This window comes from Vitis vinifera, chromosome 4 (genome assembly GCF_030704535.1).
Source record: "Vitis vinifera cultivar Pinot Noir 40024 chromosome 4, ASM3070453v1".
NCBI classification, from domain to species: Eukaryota; Viridiplantae; Streptophyta; class Magnoliopsida; order Vitales; family Vitaceae; genus Vitis; species Vitis vinifera.
Window position 1 is genome coordinate 18,105,513 of NC_081808.1, and position 21,030 is coordinate 18,126,542.

The window sequence follows — 21,030 nt, forward strand, 5'->3', positions numbered from 1 at the left end:
ATTATAAGTAATGTTTATGGATGATTTGTTATAACAATACAACCTCATGGTCCTTCATATTTAATTTGTAGGCCCTTAAGATAAGAGATTATTTTCTAGAGATTCCTAATTTCGAGTATTTTTTCATAGTAATCTTCTTTCAAAATTTGATTGTTTTAAATTGAATTGTTCTTCCTATTTTGAAGTCATTGCCATTTTCATTTTTATCATGAATTGTCAATCCATTTTCAGTTGATCACATTCATTTCTTTTCTTCCCATTTAAGCCTTAATTATTGAAAATAAGCCATCTTAGTGGATGATACCTAAAACCACTATATTACAATAACTTTTGTTGAAAGCCAATTTTTGATCAGGCAAAAGTTACTTTAGTGTAGTTGAATTATGTTATAAATTTGGTTTTGATATGATAAAAAACAAAAATCCATCAATCAAAATTTCAGCTTTGGGTTCAAGTTTAGTTCAAAATTTTCCAGGTATGTCAACAAATACAATGTAGATGAAAACTTTTTATGGCAAATTAGATTAGATTCTAGATAGTGGGAGAGTTTTCTGAGACACTCTAAAGGTGTGATATATTTTAAAACCTAGGTAGACATCCTGTTAATAAAATAAGATGATGTTAAAACAACCTCTTCCCATAAATAGTTTGGAACATGCATAGAAAACATTATGACATAAGCCACTTCAAGTAAATGTTTATTATTTTCTCTCATTAATTTCATTTTGTTGAGTATCATGACATATAGATTGATGTTAGATACCTTTTTCTTTCATAAAATTTCTTGAGCATTCCTTAAAATATTCCGTTCCATTATTAGAGTGAAGTATATCGAGTTTTGTTTGAAATTGATTTTCAGCCATACTATAAAAATCTTTGAACAATTTTTCCACTTTAGATTTTTCACTCATCAAATATACCTAACATAATCGAGTGTGATCATCTATAAAGATCACAAATTGTTTTTTTCTTAATGAAGTGGTAGCCTCTGAAGGACCCCAAACATCACTATGAATCTAATAAAATGGTTTTAAAACATGATAGGGTTTTGAGATATAAGTAACTTGATGGCTTTTTGATAAATGACAACTCTCACATTGAAGAAAATGAACAATCCAAAATTTTAAATAAAGCATAAAATAAATGTGTAAGATTAGGAAAACTAGGATGTCCTAGTCTAAGATGTCAAAACATTATTTGTTCATGAACAGAAATTGAAGTAATATTGTTGAAACCTTGAGCTTTTTTTATTACCGAAGAGGTTGTCATCAAAATAGTAAAGACCGTCTATCATCTTAGTACCACCAATCATCCTCCTTGAGCTCTACTCCTAAAATTTGCAATGAGAATCAAAGAAAGTATTAGAATATTTGGATAACCTACTCATAGACAAAAGATTATAGGCAAGTTTAAGGGCATGGAGAATAGATTTAAGATCTATATTCTCTGAGATTTTTCTTAAGCCTTTTCTTGCAATATGTGAGAAAGTACCATTAGCAACTCTAATTTTTTCATTACTGGAATAAAATGAATAAGCATTAAATAGATGAGAAAAACTGGCCATGTGGTCAGATGCACCTGAATCATTGATCCAAGGAGTAAAATTTGAACACAAGATAGAGCATTAAGGTCATTACTTGTTTGAGCAAGAGAAATATTAGGTATAGTAGATGAGAAATTGAACTTCAGCAGTTTAAGAAGAAGATCCATTTGCTCTTTATTGAAGAAGTCATCTTAGCTTAATTTATAGAAGGAAATACACAATTAGGTTTGTCACTAGGTTTGTTGTTTTTTCAATTTATTGGTTTGCCATGAATCTTTTGGTAGGTGTCCTAAGTATGATGAGGTTTGTTGCAATAGTCATACCACACTTGAGATCTGTCATTTGTTCTATATTGATTACAAATGGTCTTGCTAGCATTTGCATTGAAAGTAGCTAATGATGAGTTCTTAATAGATACACCAACATACTTTTCTCTAATCTTGTAAGTAAAAAGGATGAAAGATTTCAAAATTATGAAAGAATAGGGAAATTCATTGATTGATAAAGGAGCCTTTTGCAATTTCAAATGGTAGTAGCCATTGATGGAGCTTTGAAGCTCCAATCGATTGAGCGCTAACCTACTGGTAGCTCAATCGATCAAAGTTGTTTGCTTCCCAATGGTTACCTATTATATTTTGTACCTTCAACAACTAGTTGAGTGGTTTACTACATGATTGATTGGTAGAGTATAAAAAATGCTTAATGACCATTTTCTCATTGAAACTCTTATATAATGCTTCACCACTTTATTTATTGCTAAGAGAACTATTCCAAATCATTGTTCATAATTCTTTGAGCCTTTGAAAGTATTTTTGTGTTCCTTTGTCCAAGAAACTTGTATAATCCTTTCGTGTACCATTTAATCATAGTTTTGTTGTATCTTTTAGCCAAAATTTCAAACTATGAGAGTTTTATACTTTTGCATCTTTGGTAAACCTTGTGAGGATTTGTTTAAGTGCACTTAATGATCACTGGAGTGGAATTGTTAAAGACCATTGGAGTTGAAGAATCCAATTGTAAGAATTTGAAGATTTGGTTTGAAAACTTTATTGATATAGAGAAACCTCAAACTTTGGATTGAAATTAAAGGAAAGTGGAAGTAAGAAAGTTTGTCAAACCACTATAAATGAGTTTACATCTTTCTTGCTTCCTCTCTTCCTTATTTTCTTGTGAATTATATACTCGTTATTTACATTAAATTTGTTAAAAATTTGTCACACATCTAATTGATTCTCTTTTTGACTAATTACTTTCGGTTGGATTAGCAAGACTTCATAGAATAAGTCTAAATATGAAGAGTATCTCGCCTCTTTATTTCTTCTCTTAGTATATATCTATTAAATCCTCTTATTGCTTATAAATAACTTGACCGATTGAGAGGGTTTGGTCAAACTGAACTTCCTACTCACTTGGGGAGAAAGGTCATGAACAAAAGTAAACTCACCATTTTTCAATTAAAATTCGTTAAACCTACCTCTAACACAACCCCACTTTAGATTCAAGTTACTTATGGAAATCAACCTTATTTTTCCAAATTTGGATTAGATTCGGGTATTCATATTGAATAAGTTATGTATTAAAACCAAGTTGATAAATTTGATATTTTTGTTTTAGAAAATTCATAAAATAAAAAAATTATTATATTGGATAATATATTTATAAATATTACAAAATACTAAACTTGCTTTAAGTTAAATCAAAGTTGTTCAAACTTTAGCCTGAACCAACGTCATTTGAATTTAAGAAGCCTCGATTGCATTTGTGTACAAGAAAATGAAAAATAATTTTAGAGAAGAGATTTAAAGAATTTTTATTTACTTTTTTCTTTTCTTACAAATTTTTCAATATCCACAAGAAGTTTAGTAAAGTTTCTAACAAATGAATTAAATTCATTTTTCTCATGATTGAAAAGTGTCCATTTAAAATTTTTTAGCCACATCATTAGTGATCTCCAACGGGCGGGCCGGGCCATGGAAAAATGTTAGGCCCGCAGCCCGACCTATGAGCCCGCGGGCTGGCAGGCTAGGGGGCGGGCTGGGCGAGCCGGGCCGTGAGCTTTTTTAAATAAGTCAAAATGGCTTTTAAAGAAAGGAAGGGAGAGGGGGGGATTTGAACCCCTCCCCTTATGCTTTCATATCAAGGCCCTAACCAACTGAGCTACATTCCTTTTGTGCTTAATAATTGAGTTAATTATATATATATAAAAATAAAGTATATTATTTTTTTAAAAAAAATTAAAGGCTCCAACGGTCATGTGACCGTTGGAGCTCCAGCCAGCTGCCCATGTGAGTCATGTGACCGTTGGGGCTAAGCCTCCAACGGTCACATGGCCAATTTTTTTTTTTTAAAAAAACCTTCCTATAAATACATGTTCTTCCTTTTCATTTTTTCATCAAATTCTCTCTATTTCTCTCACATTCTACAATATTTCAAATTCTTTTATTTTTCCCTCAAATTATACAATATTGTTGGTGGTGCAAAACAAGCATTGGTGGCTCCAAGAGTTCAAATTTGCTAGGAATTTCTGCATCGGTTCTCTAATTGAGTAACATACTTCACCCCTACTACTTTATTTTTTTGTTATATTTTTTTTTATATTTATTACTTTATTATTTTTGGCATAATATTTTATCAATAATTATAATATGACAAGTGCTTCTTCATCTAGTCCATGTGATGAAATATCATCAAACAAAAAATTTACTTCAAATATATGGAATTTTTTTGATAGAATAGAAATAATTTTAGAAAATAATAAAAAAGAAATAAAAGCAAAATGTAAAATTTGTAATAAATTTCTTACTGGTGGCTCAAATGCAGGCACAAGTCATTTAAAAAGACATCACGAAAATTGTAAAACTAAAAATAATGTAGATATTAGAAATTATATGCAATTAGGTAAAAATGAAAGTGGAAATTTAAAAACATTTTCTTATGATGAATCTAACTGTCGTGAAGAAATGATTGATTATATAATAAGAGCAGAACAACCTTTCAACATGATGGAAACTCATGATTTTGTAGGAACAATTCAACGAGGTCTTAATCCTCAATTTAAAGGTTGGTCTGGAAATACAGTTAAAAGAGATATTATGAAAAAAATTTATACACAAAAAGAAATTTAAAATTTTTTTTTTGCAAATTTTGAAGGAAATATTTGTTTAACATCTGATATTTGGACATCTTTAACTCACACTGGTTTTTTATGTATAACTGCTCACTACATTGATAATGAATGGAAATTAAATAAAAGAATAATTTCATTTAAATTAATAAATGCTCCACATAGTGGTAAAAATATAGCATCTTTAATAAATGATGAAATTATAGATTTAGGCATTCGTGATAAAATATTGACAATAACATTAGATAATGCTGCTAATAATGATACAACAATACATAGACTAAAACGATATTGGCAAGTAAAAGAAGATCATGCTAAAATATTTCATGTGCGTTGTTGTGCACATATTTTAAATTTAATTGTAAAGGATGGATTAAAAAATGTTGATAATACATTGGAAAAAATTAGAGGCATTGCATATAGTATTAATAGTTCTCAAGCAAAACATGAATTATTTTTTGATTGTTGCAAAATGTTAAATATGAAAAGAAAAAAATATAAATTTGGATATGGCCATTAGATGGAATTCCACATATAAACTTTTACAAAATATTACAAAATATAGAAAAGTAGTCGAATTATATGAAATACAATTACTTAACAATGATTGTGAAACAGATATTTATGCATTAAGTGATTATGATTGGCATATTGCAGATCTTTTAAGAGATCTTTTTGAAATTTTTTATACTTCAACAAACATTTTTTGTGGTGTATATTATCCAACTTCAAATCGAGTTATTATGCAAATAACTAATATTTTTATTGTACTTCAAAAATGTTTAAGTTTTGAAATATTTAATGATACAATATTTGCAATGATAGAAAAATTTAGAAAATATTGGGGGGAAATACCTTTAATTTTTTATATTGCTTTAATTGTGGACCCTAGATTGAAATTTGAAGCTTTGGATGAATGGTTAACAATTATTTATTTTAATGACCAAATAAAAATTGAAGAAATTAAAAATGAAATAAATTCATTATTACATAATTTATATAACTATTATAAAGAAAAATATGGTAATAATATTAATAGTATTAAATTACCACCTACATCTACAAACTCCTCATCTTTTTATAAAGGAGCTCTAGAAAAGTTGAAAAGTCGAAAAAAGACAACAAATAGTTCTCCAAATAATACATCTGATTTAGATAAATATCTTAATACTGATATAATTTTATTTGAAGATCAAGAAGATTTTGATATTTTAATATGGTGGAAATCACATCAACACAAATATCCTATGCTTTCTATAATTGCTCGTGATGTACTAACAGTTCCTGTGAGTACAGTTGCATTAGAAGCTGCTTTTAGTGCAGGTGGAAGAGTAGTTAGTAAAAAACGATGCAACTTAGCGCCAGATGTTATTGAAGCAGGGATATGTGTGAAAGATTGGGAAATAGCAGATAAAAGGATGTACGATTCCATTCGAGAAACAGAGATGCTTGCCGATATGGAATCTTTAAAATTATCAAGATCTTCATGGATGCATGATAGTTCGCCATTACCGCCAGAAAATAATGACTAAATGTATATTATATTTTTATTTTTATTTTTTATGGTTGAAAAATACAGATGATTGACAAATAAATAGGTGCCAACCTAGTTGGGATGTATTTATTTTGTAGTGATGTAAACTTTTCCCACAATTTTAAATGTAATTATACATTCAATGAATAAAATTTTGAAATGAATATTTTTTTTAATACTTTTTATTTTTGTAGTTTTTTTTTAAAGGGGCGGGCCGGGCCTAAATTTAGGCCCGCGGCCCGGCCCGCCCATAAACGGGCTTGGGCCGGGCTTTAGCTCGTCAGGCCGGGCCGGGCCTAAAGCGGGCCGCGGGCTTTTTGGAGACCATCACACATCATCGATCTCAAATAGCACAAAAAATAATATATTTTCAAAAATAAAATTAAATAAAATAATTTCACAAGCTTTATAAAACCTAAACATTAAAAATTAGTGCAAATAATTAGGGATGACAAGAAATGTAGTTTTCTCTTTCCCTAATTAGAAGGATTTGAAATTTAAATAATTGGATTAAAGATAAATTTGAGATTTTTTTTTAAATGCAAGATAGGTTTTGGGTGAGTTCGGGTATTACCCCGTCTCATCCTGATTATATATAAAATTAATTTAAAAAATTAAATAAAATTAATTTAAAAAATTAAATGAAATTAATTTTTATTTTTTTATTTTTAATATATAAGAATAATAGTAATAATAAAAAATAATTTTTAATAAAATAAATTATAAATAATTATAATATTTTAATTATTTTTATATATATTTATTTAAATGTAATTAAAAATTTTAAAAATAATTTTTTAAAAAAATTAAATTTTTTTCAAAACAAAGTTAAACGCGTTAGGAATGAAAAATTTTCATACTCGCGACGACTCGTCTAAGTCCGTTGCATTGCTATCCCTCCAAATGATTTTAATAAAAATAATTTTTCATATATATATATATATAATATCCAAAAAATTGAAGCAATCAACGAGTGACACGCCATCAATCATACTCTATATAGATCTTCCCACCCATCGCCGCACCCTCTCCGAAGAAAACCTAGGGTTTGGGTTCGGGTTCCCCTCTGATATCGATCAGCCACCGACCGCCGACCGCCGACCGCCGACCTCCGAGCATGACCGGAAAAGCGAAACCAAAGAAGCACACGGCGAAGGAGATCGCCGCTAAGGTCGACGCCGCCACCACCAACCGTGGCGGAGGCAAGGCCGGCCAAGCAGACCGCTCCGGCCTCGACAAGGGCGGCCACGCTAAGCTCGAGTGCCCTCTCTGCAAAATCACCGCTCCCGACCTCAAATCGATGCAAATCCACCACGAAGCTCGCCATCCTAAGGTCCCTTTCGACGAGGCCAAGCTCTCCAATCTCCATGCCAGCTCCGTCCCCGAATCGTCTAAGCCTCGCCCTGGGGTTCGTGGCAGCTTCAAGAAGTAATTCTTGCTTCTCTGATTTCGAACTTTTTTTTTCCTGTTCGATGTTGTGTCCTGTGGCTTATCGATATGGGTGATGGTGATTAGGATCTATGAGATGTGATGAAGCGTTGTTATGGTGTGTATATTAGACGTGGTGATGATCCTTTAGGTGGGAATAGTGTGGTGTTATGGATCATATGAATAATGATAATATGAGTACTTTAGCTCCGCAAATTTTTATTTTTTTCTTCTGTTGATGGTTAAGAAAAGGTTGTGGGATTGTTCTTGTTGATGAGCAAAAGATCTGGTTGATAGGTTTGTGTTTAGGGCTTGGGATTCCTTTAGTTTGATGTTTCGATTTCTGGAAATCGTAGAGGAGGACGGGAGGGGATGTAGGAGGCCCTTCCGCAGTTGAATGTTCTGGAGTGGTGAATGCAGAGGACGGGTTTCTGAACTAGAGGCTTTTTCTAATTCAAGGAAAATCAGAATCCATCTTTGCAGTGTTTCCTGTTAGCTAGAGGGTTGTTTTGAATAAGAGCCAACTAGGGTAGAAAAGGCACTAGCTAATCTGACCTTGGTAGGAAAATCAACCACAACAAAAAGATGTGTGGAACCTCCAGTTTGATTTGGCTGAAAAATGTCTTGGTTATTTAAAAAGTTGCAACTCTTAACTTCTCTAACCAAGTCTCTTAAACTGTGAAACCATCTCATATGCTCAATAGTAAAGCAGGTCAAGCATGCCACTTAGGTACATCAAGCCCTTTTGAGTTCTTCGAGCTTCACGCTTGATGTGGGGAGGTATAACGTATATCAGTGTTGTATTCCTATGCCCTTGGAAAGGCAGGAGATGTATTTATCTCAGTAAGGATGGGCTTAGGCCCTTGCCCCTTCCAAGGGGTTGCCCTGTTCATGAGAGTGGGAAGGAACTGGTAAAGTCAACTAGTAAATGTTGGGGAGAAACCAACCATTGCTCAATTAACATGTTGAGGTGACTCGTTCATTTGCATTTTAAGCAAGGTGAAATGCTTCCATCGTGAGATGTATGGGAGAATTTTATTTGGCGTTCACCATAGGACATCCAAACAATCCCACTAGGTTGTCACATGTCCTAGTATGGGAAAGAAACCAAAAGATCCTGACACATGATGCTCCATCAATGGCTTTTTATGAATTGCAACTACTAATGATATGCATTTTTGGAGGTGCATCTATGTGCCACTTGGCCTTTACATCATAATGGATACATGTCAAAAAATTGTAGGTCTAAGTGTCACTATGAAATTGAACGCCGATATTTAGCTCCTTTCTTTGTGTGGCTTATGTTAGCAAGGTGGCATGATATGATATAGGTTGGTGCATATGCCCCTCTTACTAGCATAGACTTTACATGCTTTGTGGGCTACATGTGTTCTACAGAATATATATTCAATAGGAGCATGTGTTAGCACTTTTTTTTTTATGCCTATCAAAATTTTTTTGTGCTAATGTGCTCCTAAAAAATATATATACCGTAGAACACATGAATGCGCTTCCAGAGGCCATGTCATTAGTAGCCCCACTTCACATGGGATTACTAATGAGCTCCACATGTCATTTCATCTTTATGTGGCTCTAATAGCCATGACCTCTTTCTGTCCTACTAGGACATGGTGCCAACCTGGAAGTGGATGCTTATTTCTTGTGTAAAAGCTTGGACTTCTTGTATGTCCATGTCAAGGGAAGTTTTCCTATCCATTTCAGGATGTAGGCATTCACCTTGCTCATAGGTACATTATGAGTGAGGTGAATGCTCTATCATGTTGTAAATCCACTTGTCTCGACATGTGTCCCCCAGACATTGTTTACCCTCCTCTTCTCTCAAATCAGTGAAGATGGTTTTGAAATGCATATGGTATATTCCTACTTTTTGTGAGCCTCTTGTAAAGCCAAAGGCTCCATGTCAATCCCAAGGTTTTGGAAGTTGAAAGGTTAGTCCCCTCATAGAAAGTCCATGCAGTATAGGACCTTTTGAACCTTGCCTTCAACTAGCTCAATAATATTAATGGTAGGGTGCTGTCTAGAAAGCATGTTCAATGATGATTCATGGAGATAGAGCTGCTTTCGGAGTTTTGGAGATTGATCGTTGAGAAATAAGCTACCTTTCACTGACTCCATTAGAGGGCATAACTGAGATAGAGGGGCATCCTTTTCATATTGGAGAAGTGGAGTTATGATTCCTTGTGCATTCAGAAGCTCAGGTGACATAAATGAGAGAAATCCATGAAGATATTAGGGGGGCCATAAATTGTACTTCTAACTTGTTAGTAATGAATTTTTGTTTTGCATGTGTATATATGTATATAGGGTCAACTACTAGTAGACCTGGATCATGGAGCTTTATGAATTGTGCTGCTTGATGAATTGACCATGTTTCGAATGAGTTAAAGTGTCATGCTAATTACATGTGTGGTGATCATATATTAGTTCATGTGGTGTGCCAAAACAATATACCTACAAAGTCCAATGTCATTTTGTCCTTCCACTTTCTTTTCTTTTTCCCCTCCAAATAAAAAGTTGGGAACAAATGGGAATTGGAGAGAGAGAGTGATTTTGTATGGCAACATGTTAAATTGTTGAATGTACATGTGGAGTATTGAAGCTCAAGTGATATGAAGTGAAATAGGTTTTATTTGAATGATAATGAACTTGAAAATTTAGAACTTCAAATGAAGCCATACTCGCATGACCACCAGAAGATAATACAGATATTCTTACTTGGGCAGAACTTGAACTTGAACTTGGAACTTAAGATTATAGTTATAGTTTAGTTCATTTTGTGGGTTTTATAATGAGTACGTCATTTGAATATTATGTTTTATTAATTTAATTTCATCAAAACTCTAGTCTCAACATTTACCTGTTTAGTGGATTTTATGAGCACAGATACACTGCTGGGAGCCAGCCTATATAGCCTTTGACGGTATCTTGAAGACTCTAATCAGGGAATCGTTGATGGGTTGTCTGGTTGACATGTGACTGTGATCACCCCACAAGGAATTCTCATGTAGTTGAAGTTGATTCTGGTGATGTGGTGTGTTTGAGAAATGGAAATAATGACCCGAAGGTTTATCAGTATGTTGTTGGCCTATCAGGGAAAAACAAAATATCAGAATGTAGTTGATGAAATCATGGATTTGGCAATGCTAGTTAATATATTGTTTTTGTTGTGCATAATACAGTAAGGATAATTGTGTCAGCAGCTAGTTTTATTAATGGGGGCCAATTTCCCTTGACTGAACCTGGATACGGGGAAGTTATTAGTGGGATGCAGGGAACATAGGAGAAATACAGATTGTGATAACTAGGAAGTTGTTTGGTCCTTTGGGGTGTGGTTGTGGCTAAGCTATCCCGCATTTTTCCGGAAGGCAGGCTTCAAATTTTGTAGGTCTTCGGTGAGGTACTTTGCATTAAGACTCGTGAACTTTGTTGGGTTGGCAGTCCTGGTCGTAGGTCACACAGGGCGATGTTCTGGGGAGAGACTTATGCCATGTTTGGTTCTTGGAGAATTTGAGGGGAAAAAAAAAAAAAGAAGGAAAATAAAAAAAAGATTTAGAATTAATAAATTATTTTTATTTATCATTTTAAGCTTATTTTAATTGTTTTAATTCATTGATATAAAGATAAAACAATTTAAAATTTTATAAGTTTTTAACTGGTTTTAATTATATTTGATGTGTTTTGAAATTTTTTATAAAATAACCAAATATGAGAAAATTATTTTTCTTTAACATTTATTTTCTTTCTTTATCATTTTTTGAGAACCAAACATACAGCTCACATGGTCGGTGGAATGTTTTATAGGGGTTGCAATTCATTAAATTTTGGTGTAGCTTTGTGTTTAGCTACTGATATCATTGCAGCTGTTAAAATATATATATATATATATTTATTTATAATTATTTTTTAAAATAACTGTTAAAATATAAGTAAAAACAACTAAAACATGTTTTCTGTGAACACTTGATGTGTGTTTTTCTGCTTCACACCGGATATGTGTTTTTGTGCTTTAGATGTTAAGGATGATGAATATTGTTAGATGGGTTAAAGGTTGTTGTTTATTTGTTTGTTTAGATGGAAAACATGAAAGAAAGATTTAAGTAAACTAATTTTAGAAATCGTTTTAAAGAATTATTTTTGAAAACTTTCCCAAATAGGTGCTTAGGATGTGGGCTGTTTTTATGGGTGGAGATGCTTTTAAGAGATTTGGTGCATTTAGAGATCAATTTTTTTTCCTAATCAAATTAGAAAAAACATCACAAGTTTTGAAGTCTTGAACAGCATTTCTGTTTTAATAATTTATACTATATTGGTATATTTTAGTGTTCATCTTAATAAATCTTTTGAATGGGCCCACAGGGATCAAGCTTTATTGTCTTCCAATGCTTACTTTTGAAATCTTGTTTTTTAAAAAATATAATTTTTATTTTAGAAAAAATTATCCAAAAGGGACAGATGCAGATCATAAGGATCCTAAAGGGTTACATCGATTGAAATTCTTTTTGAAGGATGAAATAAAATAATATAAAGTCCCCAAAAGGTCATTCGCATAATTGATGGCTTATAATTAAAATGAGAATAGAGCAAAAACTTTTTCTAAGGCCATCCTTCTTGATTGTTGAATGCCAAATTGCCAATTACATACCAATTCTTGCCCTAAATCCAATGGTTGGAAACTTTGGGAGGGTAGATGAATTCTACAGAGTTTCTATCTTGTAAAACTTTGGAATCTTTAGAGGTAAATGATAAATTAAGGTTATGTTTGGTTCTATGTGAATGATTTTAACTTTACATTAAAATAAAATATAATTAAAATTAGTTAAAATTTTATATATTTTTAAATGATACATGTTTACATAAAATAAAATAAAACAAAATAAATTTGAAATATCATATAAAGATAATTTATTTACTTTAAATCCATTTATTATTTTCCTTTACCTTTTATTTTCCTATAATTTTTATTTTTATTTTTTGGAACCAAATATAACCTAAAAAAAATGTCAAAAAGAAAAATGAGAAACAAATTTCAAGAGGCATGGGATAAAAATTTATTATATTTAACCCTAATTTTCATTTGTCTTCCTTTTATTATATTTAAACCTATTTTTCATTGTCTCTTTTCATTCTTTTCCTTCTACTTTCTTCCAAAAATTTCAAATTGGACGCCTAAGACAACTTGTAATTTCAATACTTTCCTTCCATGTTTTTTTTTTTTAAATCTTTATCCTTTTGATTTTTCATTTTAAAATATAACTTTCCCATCCTAATGCAATAAGATCAACCAAGTTAACCTTGATCCAAAGAGATTAAAAGTAAAGTAATAGGGAATGAGCCCATAAGAAGAGAAAATTATTAAAAAAGAAAAAATAAAAAAGCCTTAATAATATGTTCAATTTTTGTTTATCTCGGTATGTTTGAAACTTCAGAATAAGAAATACGAACGAAAAATTAATTTCATTTTCCATAAGCTATAACATTTAGATTATTTATTAGAAATAAGAACAAGAATAAAAACTTTATTTTTATAGAAATAAAATCAAAACCCCGCTCTTGTTAGAAATTTGATTTATCTTTTTTATATAATCATGTGTTTAATTAACTTGGTTCCTCTATTTTATATATTAATGTTTAGGAATGAGCATTTTCAAAATTATTCTTCAATAATAAAATTATCAAAGCATGTGGAACAATATTGAGGATGCATATGTTTCATCTAAGCATAAAATAATAATAATTAATATGTGAAGAAAAAAATAATTATTGGAAAATATGATTAAGAGAGAATTAAGACCTATTTGAGAATTGTTTTTTAGAATAATTTTTTGTTCTCCAAAACAAAAAATAAAGAAGACACGCTTGATAACAAAAAAATATTTTCTATTTTCTATTATTAAAAAAAAAATTGTTTTCAGATAACATCTTTTAATTATTTTATGTTGTTTTCACTTGTTTTTTGAGAATTATTTTAAGAAATAATTATACAAATATAGAATAATTAAAAATAAAACACTAGATATAAAAATTATTTTTAAAACATATTTAAAATATTAAAAACAAGTTAAAAATATTTTAGGTTTTCAAATAAACTTTTATTTTACAAAAATCAGAGAACATTTTTCAAAAACTGTTCTTAAAAATTATTTTTTAGAATTATTTTCAAAAACAGTTACCTAAGAGGCCCTTAATGTAAAATGAAGGTAGCCTAAGTTGTATATGAAATTTTATTAGATATTGCAAATTTAATATGCAAACATTTGATATAAGTTCATACACACATAAGCAAGCAAATATATCCAAAATTCTAATCTAAAAAAATAAATAAATAAAAAGGAAAAACAAAAATCTGAAGCATTCAACAAAAAATAATATAATAATATAAAATATTTTTATGAAGTTATAAAGTTTAAGAATAAAGTTGTAGAAAATGAAAACATCTATGTCTAAGTATATATAATTTGTGCCAAGTAAAGAAGAAATTTGAACTTTTATAAGACTAAAGTTGTGTTCATTGTTTCTTATTGCACAAAGCAATAAGAATATCTCAAGTTTTGATAAAAAATCTAAGAAACAAACATTATGTTTCCTTAATTTAAGATGCATTTACTTAATCTAATTCACATGATGGTAAGCTTGGTTTATAATCTAATCTTAATTAATCAACCACGATGGATGAATGGCCCTTATTGGAGTTGATGAGAACAATTATGGCCTTTTCTTTAAAGTATTTAATCAAAGAGATCATCTTATGTATACCAAAATCGCGTAATATGCAACCAACAAGGGAAGACAAATTATAATTCCAAGGATCACCCTGCAAAACAAAAAGAAATTAATTAATTATAAGATTTTTAATATTTTTGCATTAATATTATGTTTTGTTGGTTAATAAAAATAATTAACTTACGCAGTGCTAATCACTTCTGTATGCAAGCCATATTCCTTGACGAAGACGAATGAAGCAAGTGATTGTGGCAATGCAGCCTAAAAACCAAAAGGGGATAGAAGAGCAAAAACATCTCAATATCAATAACAAATTTATATTATTTCTTGAAATGTATATATATATATATATATAGAGAGAGAGAGAATAAAAAGGGTGAATTATGGAATCACCTTTGTGCTTTTACCCTTCCAATTTAGTCTTTTAAAGCTTTTTTTTTTTTTTTTATAAATAATTTCAACCCTAAACTATATCCAAATATCAATTAATTTCATATATTATTTGTACAGGAAATAGATGAAAAAACCCATGATTTATGTACATGAACATTACAATATTAAACAAAACTTATTTATATAATGTTTGTGTTTGTTATGAGTTTTATTTCTTTCATCATTTTAGTTATTTATCATTTAGCCATAAGACACTAACAATTAAGAAAAAAAAAAGGGGAAAAGGTTTAAAGGTTAAATTAAAACATAAGTTAAATACATAGATAATTTTTATAATTTAATTTAATGAAAATAAACAAGTGTTTGTTTGGACACACTTTTTTCTTTGCTATTTTTAAAAATAGAAAAATAGTAAAAAAATTATGTTTGAATTATATAAAATTTTTTAGAGGTTTACATTAAAAATAAATGATTTTTAAAAATTGATATATTAAAATTTTGAAATTTTCTAAAAGTTAAGGCAAGTGAATACCTTTTGTATCCGACATTTTATATAGAATTCTTTATTTTAAAAATAAAAAATTTGGAAGGTTATTAAAATGAAGCCAAAATAAAAACTTGCGTGATTTATTTTTACCTTTACAAGGTAAGAGAAAGGTCAAAATTTCTTTGACTACAATTGTTTGTTTCTCTAGAATCTATGCATAAAAGATTTTAAAAATAAGGTATTTGTAAAGGTTATACGAAAATAAATTTCCAAGAATAAGATTCTAATATCACATGAAATTATAGATAAATTCAAAAGCTTTAACTTATTAGTTGATAGTAAAAGACATACACGTACTCTCTAAAATTTAGACAAATAGATAACAGGTATATATATAATATTATCTCTCAAATAATCAAGGCTTACCTAAAGATTATAACATTATAAATTCCTAAGAAATAAGATTCGAATATAATATGAAATTATAGATTAATTCAAAAACTTTAATTTGTTAGTTGTTAGTGAAGTACAAACACGTCATCTCTAAAATTAAGACAAGTCGATATCAAGTTTACCTACTAATTAGGGACTCAAATAATCATAACCAATACCACATTAACCTTCTATTTGACTTAAAAGCTTAAACTATTAGATAATAACCTTCTATTTGACTTAAAAGCTTAAACAATTAGATAATGAGCCCATAACACATGTCAAATCGACTTAAGCTAAAACACTAACAACATTAGTAGAATTTCTTTTCATCATTCTACAAAATGCCAAGGCACTAAGCACTCCAAAAATGAAAAAGGAAACCTACTTTCAATAATGCACCGATAGACATGGTGTTTATGAAAGAAAAACATATGCATTAAGCTTTGATCAATGCTTTAAATACCTGGATTATGGCGATGCGCAAAACATTGCCACGCAAGCCAATTGCCAAGGCGACCACCCCCATGGTCACCGGTGTAGCAATGAACCTTATAATCATCCCAAACGCAGTCAGAGTCGCTCCACATGCCATCACCTTTCCTTGCATTGCCATGAAGAACCCTGCATATATTTCAAAACCCTAATCAAACTAAGCCTAAGAAAGAAGATTAAAGATGCTTCCATTCATTACCATCATGTCTACATGGAATTTTAGATCATCTTCTTTGTTAGACGTATAAATATGAATTAGTAAGTGGCTTTTTAAGATAATTCATAATACAAATTATGTTAATAGAAAGAGAACAAAGAAGATCAAGTCAGAGCCCTAGGCTTTAATAAATTGAAAACTTGTTTGAAAGACATACGAGAGTTAGAAGCACTTTTAAATGCTTAAAAGGGTTTTTTATTTCTCTAAAAAAATAAAATATTAGATAAAATTTTAGGATATGTTTGATAACTACTTTTGAAAATAGTTTTAAAAAATAATTTTTGAAAATAGTTTAAAAAACTAATTTTTAAGAATAGTTTTAAAAAATTGTTTTTGGATGTTTTATAATAAAAAATAACTAAAAGATATCATCCAAAAACACTACATTTTTTGTTTTTAAGAACAAAAAATAGGTTGCTAAACATGTTTTCCTGGTCTTCTGTTACGACAAATAGAAAACCGTTTTAGTCAAACAGACCCTTAAAAACCATTTTTGAAAGAATACCACTTAAAATGATAATTGGATTAATACTTCAGCAAAGAGCTATTTACAAAGACATTAAACATTGAAAAACGGCTGTATAATAATTATTCCCAAACATTTGATACTTCAAATAAGAATTTAATCTTGTTCTAGAGTGGATGAATATATTAAGAATAAGAAGTGGAAATTAAGGAACATTAATATTGATCTCACCAAGACTAAACATGGCAGTGGATGTCCCAGCTCTTGACATGATTTGTACGGATCCCTCCACAATTTTTGGCATTCCAATATGCCACCTACAAACATTCACAACCAAAAACCCTAATCTCATTCACCATGGATGCATCCTTCAACATAAATTGAAAATGAGTCGATATCGAGAATGATTTTGAGGTAATTCTAAAAAAACCCCTGCAAAATTTGTAGAGATGAACATGTAGTGGTATTACCGCTTTGATAGAAAAGCCCAAATGAGGCCAAGAACACAGGCATAAATGTTTGGGTTCTTCACGAGTTTCAGCAACGCGTTCCTCATCAGTGGCCAGAAAGACGACGGCCCCGAGCTTTCCGACACCTCCGTCGTCCTATGCCCTTCCAAATCTTCCTCTGCAGCCCCCACCGGTGCAATATTAGAGTCCTCAGGAATTGTTTTGTTTAAAGAAACGAAAGATTTCCAGAACTCCAAGAGAATCAAGAAGACGGTGCTATAGATAATGACTTGGACGACGGAAGCCTGGAGGACGAGATTGACCCCCGTCCGGCCATACATGGCCTCTAAAATGGGCACCCCGATAAAGAGAGAATTAGTCATTGTGCAGAGACTGAAGCAGGTGACGAACCAGCCATAGCTGCCGGTTCTGCTACTGCACTTGCACCAGAGGCCAAGCGCAGCAACACAGATGAACTTGCTCATGATATCGGCCCCCATGTACTTGTAATTCATGGAGAAAGGGTCGATATGGGAGGTGAAATCAAAGCTGTAGAATGGGAAAATGAAGTAGCAGATGAAGCGGTTGATGGCGGCGCATTGATCGGAGCTGAACATGTGCCACCACCTCACGGAGGCGTAGCCCAGCAGCAGTGCAACGTAGAGTGGTGCCATGGCTTCCACCACCTTGTAAACATCTCCCCATTCAATCATCTTTCTTTCTAGTCCATGTAATGTCAACAACAACCCTTGCAAAGATCTTGATCTTCTAGCCTCTTCTAATGTCTAGGGTTTCAATCTGCAGTCTAAAAAATTGGAAAACTTGTAGCTAATCAACTCATGAACAAGGGTTAGGGTTAGGGTCAGGGGATTGATGCATGGGCATGCAGGGATAAAAGCGTAGTTCTTGAGGTTTTTCTCATAAAGAACAGAGGGAAATTGGTAAGGATTTGCTACTGTAGAGAGAGGGTGTATCTGTCATAAGAAGCAAACCTAAGAATTTGCCCTACTGCATCGCTTTAAATAGCATAAACTACACTGATAAAATATTATTTTATTTTTATTTTTTTTAAAACAACTATTACTTGACAAGTGGAAAATTTGTAAAATTCATATTTTTTTTTTTAAAAAAGAATCATATTTGACCTCTTCATATATATTTTCAAATTTTGAAATTGAGCCACAAGTATTTTGAATTGGACCTATTCTATTGCCTTTGCGTTAGGACAACAAAGATTCTTACCCATTAACTACACAGTATTTTTTTTAAGGAAAAAAAAAAAAAGTAGATTTTTTTTTTCCTATAAGTTTTGAAGGAATTTTGGCCCATTTTGCCCAAAAAATAAATAAGAAAAAGGTGGATTCAGTTCTTGAAGAACCGGCCGGTTCACCAATTGAACCGCCTAGGCTAGATAGGAGGGTCAAATGGGTGAATCGAATCAAAAAGGCCGTCGATCAACGGTCCGATTGGCCGGTTCGGTTTTTAAAACATAGGTATGTAAAAGGCCCAAGATTTTTCACATGTTAAATTGCTTGCATGGGCATTTAGGTAAGAGTGGACACGTGGCAATTCTTCATCTCCGCCAAAAGCAGCTTGAAAAAACACAAAAATTAAAGAGTATAAATTGAAGTTAATTACACATGGTATTTTTTAAGAACTCTTGCGACCGCCCAAATTAAAGTATAGGGGTAAAATCATAATTTTAAAAATAAATTAATTAATTAAAAGATGGTGGAAACGTTCAACATTAAAATATTAGATTAATGAATTCATTATATAGAAATCTTTTTAGATAAAGATCAAATAAATTAGAGAACGTAGGGTTGAAGTTTTGGGAGCTTAGGGTTTGGAATCAGTTTTGTTAAATAAAATATTAACTTTAAATTAGTATTTTAGTTTGTTAAAGAGTTTTTAATAATTTAAATATTCTGTTGGAAAAATCTAAATATAAATTAGGGTTTGATTTATTTGTTTTTATATAAAAAAAAATAGAAATATGTGAATATAGATTGATTATTGATGAAGATAGGAAAATTCTAAATATTCAAATAAATAGATGTAAACAATATAAATAAATAAATATGAGAAAAGAAATTATGAATCTTAGATTTGGATTGCTACAATGCCTAGTGTTTGAATGGGATTCCCACTTGCATAGGATGGTTGTTGGTTTTATGGATGAAAAAATTTTGGCCTTTGATTTTTCGGTCCAGTCAACGCAATTAGCGGGTGCTGGGTAGAGATGGCAACAAGGCGGGTTCGACGGGTCGTCACTATTCTAACCCTACTCCATTTATTCAAAATAATTATCATCCCCGTCCCATTTAAAAAATTAAATGGAATGGAGCGGGTATGATAAATTCTCATGCCCGTCCCGTCCCGTCCTGTTTAACTTTTTTTTTTTTAATTTTATTTATTTATTTTAAAAAAATTACTTTAAAACTTTTTAATTACATTAAAATAAATATATTTTATAAGTAATTAAATTATTATATTTTTATAACTTATTTTATTAAAAATATTTTATTATTATCTATAAATTAAAAATAGTAAAATAAAAATTAAATTAAATTATTTTTAAAATTTAAATTAAATTAATTTTATATATAATCGGGGTGGGTTTAGGGTAACCCGCCCCGAACCCCTGGGTTTTAAAAAAAATTCTCAAACCCATTTATTAAAATTGAATCCCGTCCCATTGTCATCCCTAGTGTTGAGGCTCAAATCCGCCCAAACCCAAAAACAAGTATAGAGTTTACCTTGGGTGAACGTTAAACTAACGACTTATTTGATAAATAATATGCACTAGACAAACACATGGTAAAACTATAAAAAATATTTTCATAAATAAATTAATTTTAATTATTTTATTTTAAAATTTCATTTAATTAGTTACTAAAAATATAAAATCTATCATTATAATTTTCTTCACAGTTTTTTATATCATTTATATATTAATTAAATATAAAAATATAAATATTAAAAAAATTATACATATATCATAATTTATTTTATATCATTTAATACTATTGAAATTAAATGAATTATAATTTTAAAGTGAGATATATTATAATCAAATATCATAATATTATTGTCAAATAATATTTGATGTAATTTAATAAATTTATAAAATTCATTTTTTTTATGGACGTATACAATATTATTATCAAATATGATTAATTATATCATATACATATATTATCTTTTTTTATACAATAATTTTAAAATGTCAAATATTGTTTATTATATCATTTTTAGAGTTTTTCTCAATACCCAAATTTTTTTTTCCAAAATATCTGTCGATATTTTCATCAATGGTTGGTTTAAGTTTAAATGAGGAGAAAAATGAAATTTTAATAATAAAAAAATAGTTTAGTTCAAATATTAAGAGGATTTTAGAAAGTTTTAGTTTAAGGAAAAACAAAAAATGACAGATTGTTGGAATTGGATTAAAAGCAAGAGTTTTAAATTAATGTTGGTAATTAAGAATATTAATGTTAATATAAAATATTATTTAAGATTATCAATTAATAATTTTAGATAAATAGTTACTAATAATAGTTATTGTTTTTTTATGTTATGTTATGTTAAGTGAGAATTAGATTCTTTAAGTTTAAATTCATTATGATTCTGAGCGTTTTTTTTTTGAGAAAATAATATAAATTTTATAAAAGAAAGTATTTCCTTTTTATACGTTATTTTCAATTATGTAAAATATTGT

The 21,030-nt window shown here is 30.3% G+C and overlaps 2 protein-coding genes across 3 annotated transcripts; one reads left to right on the forward strand and one right to left on the reverse strand.

Moving 5' to 3' along the window:
* Positions 1 to 7,126: 7,126 nt before the first annotated feature.
* LOC100253066 (uncharacterized) lies at positions 7,127 to 10,824 on the forward strand. 2 transcript variants are annotated; one of them, XM_002278638.5, is made up of 2 exons: positions 7,127 to 7,629; positions 10,534 to 10,824. In XM_002278638.5, the coding sequence occupies exons 1-2, from the start codon at positions 7,319 to 7,321 to the stop codon at positions 10,559 to 10,561; spliced, it is 339 nt and encodes a 112-aa protein (XP_002278674.1). In that variant the 5' UTR covers positions 7,127 to 7,318; the 3' UTR covers positions 10,562 to 10,824. The 2 variants fall into 2 exon arrangements, with proteins under 2 accessions (XP_002278674.1, XP_003631886.1); XM_003631838.4 differs by having other exon boundaries at positions 7,210 to 7,629; positions 10,516 to 10,824.
* A 3,311-nt stretch (positions 10,825 to 14,135) lies between these two features.
* LOC100242778 (auxin efflux carrier component 5) lies at positions 14,136 to 18,283 on the reverse strand. The gene is made up of 5 exons (XM_002272270.4): positions 17,331 to 18,283; positions 17,092 to 17,177; positions 16,149 to 16,306; positions 14,555 to 14,631; positions 14,136 to 14,461 (listed from the first exon to the last, which is right to left on the reverse strand). The coding sequence occupies exons 1-5, from the start codon at positions 18,020 to 18,022 to the stop codon at positions 14,389 to 14,391; spliced, it is 1,086 nt and encodes a 361-aa protein (XP_002272306.1). The 5' UTR covers positions 18,023 to 18,283; the 3' UTR covers positions 14,136 to 14,388.
* Positions 18,284 to 21,030: the final 2,747 nt, after the last annotated feature.